The sequence below is a fragment of the Aegilops tauschii genome, chromosome 4, assembly GCF_002575655.3.
Source record: "Aegilops tauschii subsp. strangulata cultivar AL8/78 chromosome 4, Aet v6.0, whole genome shotgun sequence".
Lineage (NCBI taxonomy): Eukaryota > Viridiplantae > Streptophyta > Magnoliopsida > Poales > Poaceae > Aegilops > Aegilops tauschii.
In genome coordinates this window covers 499,863,054-499,870,068 of record NC_053038.3, presented here as the reverse complement: position 1 = coordinate 499,870,068, position 7,015 = coordinate 499,863,054, and the positions used below count along the sequence as shown (strand labels likewise).

Sequence of the window (7,015 nt, the reverse complement as noted above, 5' to 3'; positions counted from 1 at the left end):
GGGTCGGATCCACTCGCTAGCTACCGATCCTGAGGATGAGGCAGGGGACATGGGTAGTGGGGACAACTCGGGGTCTGGCACCGAAACGACAACCGGGAGAAAGCGCTCAACCCATGGTCCATCCTCGGCACCGAAGGAACCCGCGCCTGCCGACCTTCGACCTATCCTTGAGCCCAAAGGAGACAAGTAAGCAAAGATCATACAAATTATTTACCTTATTAATATTTGCACACTGACATATGATTTTCCTTTTCACTGTGCAGGGAGTGGAAGTGTCTTACCAAGGGGCACAGGCGCATGCCGAACCACATGCTTGGCTCTCTCCTAAAGAAGCACTTCTCTGGATTGGTCCAGTTGAAAAGGGACAAGCCCGCGACGCCAGGTTTCACTTGGGAGCACTACAAAGCGGCCAAGGATGAGGAGGGTGCCAGCAAGACTGAGCACGTCTGTCGTGAGTTCTGCGTATGTGCATGTGTCATTGCATTGATCGTTATCTCGACGCCCGGTAATTATTTAACTCCTATATGCATTGTTGTAGAATCACTTTGCCTGCACGCCTGGGTTCGAGGATGAGGCTGCAAAGGTGTTAGAGAACATTGCCAAGGGCCGCCTCTATGACATGAAGCACAATGCGCGCACTGCGGCCGTGCAGAGAGCACGCCCCATGCACTCCGAAGGGAGGAAGATGACGAGGTGTCTAACTTGCTGCACCTACGACCTCGAGCAGGACGAGTACTTGGCGGTGACTAATACGTCTCCAACGTATCTATATTTTTTTACTGTTCCATGCCATTATAATATCAATCTTGAATGTTTTATATTCAATTATGTGCTATTTTATATCATTTTATGAGACTAACATATTAACCCAGTCGCAAGTGTCGGTTGTTGTTTTTGCCTGTTTTTGGTTTTCCAGGAAATTAGTACCAAACGGAGTCCAAACATTATGAAACTTTTTGGCGATTTTTTCTGGACAAGAGAGACCCTAAAAGTTCTGGGAGGAGACCAGAAGGAAGACGAGGAGACGACAACGCAACAGGGCCCGCCCAGGGCGGTAGGCGCTCCCTGATGCCTTGTGGGCCCCTCGTGGCTTCGTCTGACCTAATTTCACTTCTACAAATTCTCAAATATTGGGAAACCAACAGAAAGCCACCCAAACACTTTTCCCGCCGCTGCCAGTCTCTGTTCTTCTGCTATCCCATCTGGATGCCTTTTCCGGTACTCTGCCGGAGGAGGAATCGATCACGGAGGACTTCTACATCAACCTTGCTGCCCTATCGATGATGCGTGAGTAGTTTACCATAGACCTACGGGTCCATAACTAGTAGCTAGATGGCTTCTTCTCTCTCTTCGATCTTCAAAACCATGTTCTCCTCGATCTTCTTGGAGTTCTATCCTATGTAATTCTCTTTTGTGGTGTATTTGTTAGGATCCGATGAATTGTGGGTTTATGATCTGGTTATTTATGAATATTAATGGAGTCTTATCTGAACTTTATTATGCATGATTGTTATAGCTTTGTATTGATCTATCCGTTTGGTTTGGCCAACTAGATTGCTTTATCTTGCAATGGGAGAGGTGCTTTGTAATGGGTTCAATCTTGCGGTGCTCTATATACCAGTGACAAAGTAGGGGACAAGACATTTATTTGTATTGTTGCCATCAAGGGGAAAACGATGGGGTTTATTCATATTGATTGGATTTACTTTTTCTACATCATGTCATCTTGCTTAAGGCGTTACTCTGTTTTATACTTAATACCCTAGATGCATGCTGGATAGCGGTCGATGGGTGGAGTAATAGTAGTAGATGCAGGCAGGAGTCGGTCTACTCAGGGCTTGTACTTCTTTCCTAAACTTTTCTAGCTTAGCCACCTCCTTGTTTGTGGTTACCACTAGCTGATGCAACTCTCCTTTCTACCTATCAATACAATGATACCCAATTTGCGTATTCACAATTTGCGTATTCACGAAGAAAAAAACCTACCTGTTACATAATGGTATGTGCTAAGTTAACTAATTGTTGATTGATGGAGAGATAGAAGCAAAAATATGCCAACAATGAAACTTCATAGATCTAAAGGGCCTGGAAGGGCAAGCGTGGTCCAAATAATACTTACTCAGAATGAACAAATATATAGCATACTTGTTAGAAATTTAATCCTCCTTTTGACATGACAGATTAAGTTTTAAGATAAACAATTGGTAGAAATCTTATCAGCAATATTATTGAACAGAAATGAGGACATAGTGATATTGTAACGTGGAAAGTGAGACTAGCTCCCTCCAGTGGAGGATTGGATGTTTGCCTAGTCCACTTGCCACATGCATCAAATGTAGCTAAAATAGTTTGGAGCAATCGACACTGTATGTTTCAGAAACCACTGGTGCACTTACCTCCAATCCCTATGCAAACGGAACTTAGAGAAGTGGAATTATTCATCTAGAATCACATGGAGGTTAAAAAAAATGCTTAGATATGGAGGGATGGAGCTCATATATGAAAACTATTGTACAACAGATTTGTAACTTTACCTATACAACTGGAATTTTCAGAAGAATATGTGAGCAACAATACAAACATAAAGAAATGACAACCCCAAAAATAAAATTTTGATACATGCGATTGTTGTCTCTATTGGGAATAAAGGCTCCCTTCAGTACTTTTGTCAGCTCAAATACTCGGTATGATAGCTGCAATTTTAAACATGCGAAATTAGTGCATTTTATGATTCTGTTTTATGAAGTGCACATGAGATTGACAAACTTACAAAAATATAGATTGTTGTAGTAAGCATGAAGTTAAGCATTGGGTAATCCGGTATGAAAGATAGAAGCCATTTGGGCTGCCCATTTGGTACACTAGACCTGTTAAAGTGAAACCGACCACATATAACTAAAGGAGAGAGCACAGTAAACATGAAGAGGGAGAATGTCAACATATCCTGGAGCCATCAACTTAAACTTTCAAAATCTTAGAGGATACTCGTCAGTGGACTAAATGTGCATTGATTCAGTACATAAAAAAGGATTAACATATGCTGAAATCAACAACTCAGTTCCAACCTGAGCCAGATGTGGAACTGAGAAATGTAAGTCTCAAGCGTGACCTTGCCAAGCCAACTGTCAAATAAAATCTCTGTCTTAGTAATGCAGAAAGCAAAGGAATAGGGAAGGGCGGCAAATGCCTGATGCAAGGGTGCTACAGACTTAGATGCTCACGTGAAAAGAGCTAGAGAGGCGCCCCTCAACTGTTGGGTGCAATTGCGCAGACAAATATACACGCTGCAAGAAATATAAGGTACTGTGTCAGCTGCATGTCATATATATTGGTTATGCTACCATCTTGTTTTTATACTTACGTGATAGGAATCCATGACGTGTAGGGATGGTACTTGTTGTACGTAATTTTGTCTAGCTTATAGATATATTCATACCATAGATAGCCCGCCTAAAAGAACACAAGTCCTAGTTAGTATAGAATTACTAAATTAATAGTCAAGCATAAATGTGATGGTCAGATGACTTACTATGATAGAAATAGTCACAATGGTGCCCTTGATCGACAGCCCAACCTTAGTCTTAGATTCTTCCAGCTTCTCCATCCATCTTTCCACCTAAGGTTCTATGCTAGATTAATTTGAGATAGACAAAAGAGACCGGTATAGAAGATAATAACACATCTAAATCCATGTGCTATTTTTACTGTTTATGTATATAAGGAGAGACTCCAAAACAAACATTTGCAGAATAGTTTATAACCCCCGGCCTCTGCATAATAGATGCTTATAGCCTAACTTAAAAAAGATCGACTACTCATGCATGCATAATGAAAAGAGGGAAGTACATGTACATGTTTGAAAATCTTACATTAGGGTGGAAATAAGCATAAATCATTCCAATAATCCATATGTATCGATCAAGCCCAGATCGAAAATGCCACTCGTGCAACAATGGTAAGTGTGACTTGGAAGGATTTGGGTCTTTATAGCCTAATTGGACAGAAAACAAAACAAAGATATACAGTTAATCTTGATCCATGAGTTGGAATGATAATTCAGAGAGAAATATATGAATATAACTCACCAAGTAAAAATGTAAAGGGGCTCCACAAAACATTGAATACCCCAGGAACTTCCCATATCAAAATGACACTCAAGAAGGAGCAAGCAATTTTGATAGCCATAACTGATGGTATCTCATTATACTTGTTAAACAGACCAAGTGTCCCATACACCATGAGTGTAAATAGGGTGTGCATTGGGCAGATATAATACAACATAAAATCATTGTCAAGGACAATGCAACATAAGGCAACAAAGAAATTTAGCCTCCACATCATCTGCATTAAATGTGTATTCATTGGTCATTAGTGTCTAAAATATGGTCCCGAAAATCAAAGTGAGTTAAATTTATCATAGGCGGAAGAGATAAAGGTTGAGGTAGACTCGGCACCTGAGCAAATCTTGCAATGCTAAAATCTTTCTTGGTATAGTAGTATGAGAAATTCCCAAACCCAGTCAACCAAACATAGCAAGCAATGAAAACACGAATTGCATTGTATATTTCCGATGCACCGAAATAGTGGTACATCAGAAATAAGACCTGAAAAGAAACGCAGATTGGATAATTAGAATTTCAATAAAACATACGTACATGCAGAATACAACTACACAAAACTGGAGAGAAAAAAACTAGCTTTGAATTTAAAGTATAGCCAATTAGTTTGGTATTTCTCTTCATATAGTAAACTGAAAGGATGAATGGCCAAAACGTGCATATTAAAAATGCCATCACACTCATGCAGAATCTCCAGCCATAGATATGACTAAGAACGAAAATGCTAAACTCATGGATTCATCACGGGCATTTTACTGGCCCTTTCCATAATTCTCTCCACCGCCCCCCTGAATTTCAGCTGGGTCCCCCCCCCCCCCCCCCCCCCCCTAATCCCTTAATCCAATCACAACCTGCCAAGTGTAAATCACCATGTAAGACCCCGTAACTATCCGTGAATGTAGCATTACTCGACTAAGAATTCTGACTAAGAGCAACTCTAGGAGGTTCCCTAAAACCACCACATTCGTTAAAATTTTCATTATATAGAAAAAACCAAACAAATTCCTTGTATCATTTCTTATCCTTAACATTTTCGCAGACCATACTTAAGACTACCGCCATACTCCTCATATATGTAAAGAACAAGAGGCCTTCTCTGTATCTCATTCTTCCTTAAAAATCCAAGGATACTGCAAGTGGCCTCCGTTTGTCTTGGTCTATTCTAGTTTAGCACTATCTGTTATATAGCCCAACCTTTTTTACAGACTGTTCTTCTAGTAAATGCAATTTTAGAGAAACTCCGCAAAACAAAAAGTACTAAGGTGAAGTATCACTACTAACCTGCATCCAGCCTCTCCATTCCTCAGTTTGGTGGCGATTAAGATAGAGCGTGGACTTTCCGGTAAATGAAGATACCTCCTGGTGCTTCTTAAGTGAAGTAAGTGTCGATGCTATGATGAGAAGAATGTACAGAAACAGAAACAGGTCGCGGCTGTAGTTCTGTCAAAACAAAAAGGACAAATGGGAAAACATGTTACAAATGCATACCGTAAGGAACGAGAGCAGCAGAGTTACCTTGTTGCTCTGTGGAAATATGTCTGTCCGGTCACAAATGTAAAAATAAACCAGCATAATGCCACATTCGGCCCTGCAAGATGGTTTGTGGGAACGTAAGTTTCAACAGATAACAGTGTCTTGATTAGCTTGGAAAATCTAGACTGGAGTCAATCAGTTGTGCAGAGTACTCTTCTTACATGGCTCTCAACACATCACGGTTCTCAAGCAGAAAAGACTCATCCATTGTTATAAACCTGCAAATCACAACCCCATCATGACATAAGCAACCGCCATTTGCATGTCTTATGAGAACCTATATATAATCGTTGTAAAATATGTATCACAGTAAGTATTGTTTATTCAGAGAAATGGATGATACCGTATTAAATTGGCTTTGGTAGATCTATTATGGGGCCTGTGTGTTGACGAAGGTTTCTTTTTGTAGTACAGCACCTCGGAGTAGATCCATGCGACGAGGACCGGGAAAAGACCAAGCAGAAAGGACACCTTCAGAGAAAGGGAAACATGCACCATGCTCATTAGCAAATAAGTCCATGCCACTGCCAGCAGCGGAAACATGAGACTGCAGGCTACCAATTAGCCAATACGAACCAGAGCATAAAACCAGAAGAAAGAAAAATAAATTCGGCGCAATTTTCTGATACAAGTTGCACTTACAACTAACTCACCCTAAACCTTGTTCTGTCCTCTCTTCAGGGAAAGCAAGATGTATCGATCTATCCAAGCCCCAGAACTATGAATTCGGCATGCTTTTTTTTCCGGTAAAGGATGAATTTTATTATCTTGAAATGAAGCATTAAGCGGATACAAACATGATGAGAGTTCGGCATGCATGCATGCATGCATGATGCTCTGTTTACTCTCATGGTTTTGACTTTTTGACCAACTAAGAACATCCGGAAAGCTGCTTCGTTTACTCTTTCCCCGTTTTTAATACCATCACAGGTCAAGTGCTGAAACTCGTTCTTATCGTGTGTGCATATATTTAAATTTTAGAGCAATTTCTTGGATCACACACAACACAATCAAGCTGAAGCAGTAGTAATCATAGTAGTGAACAGAGACGATGAATCCTGGCGAACAGCAACAGAACAAGCACGGCGGTGCAGACTGCAGAGAAGGCAGCTATTAAGCTTGCGGGGAGGGGGAGGGGGAACCACGTACCTGACCGGGCGTGAGCGCGACGACGGGGCCGGAGACCTCCATGGTGATCCCAGCACGCGCGGACGGAAGAGCAGAGCAGCAGGCAGGCCACCAAGTTGGACGGACGGGAGAGAGAGGAGAGGAAGACGACGAGGTCGCGGCCTCGCGGTTGCGGGGTGGGTGAGAGGGAGCTAAGCTAGATAGCTCCCTGTTGCCGACGAGTCAGTCCAATCCAT

At 41.6% G+C, this 7,015-nt stretch overlaps 1 protein-coding gene across 1 annotated transcript in view; it reads right to left on the bottom strand.

The window, feature by feature from the left end:
• Positions 1 to 2,472: 2,472 nt before the first annotated feature.
• LOC109752464 (protein REDUCED WALL ACETYLATION 3) overlaps positions 2,473 to 7,015 on the bottom strand; it is a 4,694-nt gene continuing 151 nt past the window's right edge. Inside the window, exons 1-14 of the mRNA XM_045228022.2 lie at positions 6,801 to 7,015; positions 5,995 to 6,122; positions 5,813 to 5,869; positions 5,634 to 5,706; positions 5,400 to 5,558; positions 4,455 to 4,604; positions 4,086 to 4,341; positions 3,870 to 3,991; positions 3,530 to 3,616; positions 3,362 to 3,450; positions 3,222 to 3,284; positions 3,066 to 3,122; positions 2,771 to 2,867; positions 2,473 to 2,693 (exon numbers count right to left, since the gene is read on the bottom strand). The exon at positions 6,801 to 7,015 is cut by the window's right edge and continues 151 nt beyond it. Of these exons, the coding sequence (XP_045083957.1) occupies positions 2,535 to 2,693; positions 2,771 to 2,867; positions 3,066 to 3,122; positions 3,222 to 3,284; positions 3,362 to 3,450; positions 3,530 to 3,616; positions 3,870 to 3,991; positions 4,086 to 4,341; positions 4,455 to 4,604; positions 5,400 to 5,558; positions 5,634 to 5,706; positions 5,813 to 5,869; positions 5,995 to 6,122; positions 6,801 to 6,842 (1,539 nt within the window). The 5' untranslated portion in view covers positions 6,843 to 7,015 and the 3' untranslated portion in view covers positions 2,473 to 2,534. The remainder of the gene's footprint in view (positions 2,694 to 2,770; positions 2,868 to 3,065; positions 3,123 to 3,221; positions 3,285 to 3,361; positions 3,451 to 3,529; positions 3,617 to 3,869; positions 3,992 to 4,085; positions 4,342 to 4,454; positions 4,605 to 5,399; positions 5,559 to 5,633; positions 5,707 to 5,812; positions 5,870 to 5,994; positions 6,123 to 6,800) is intronic.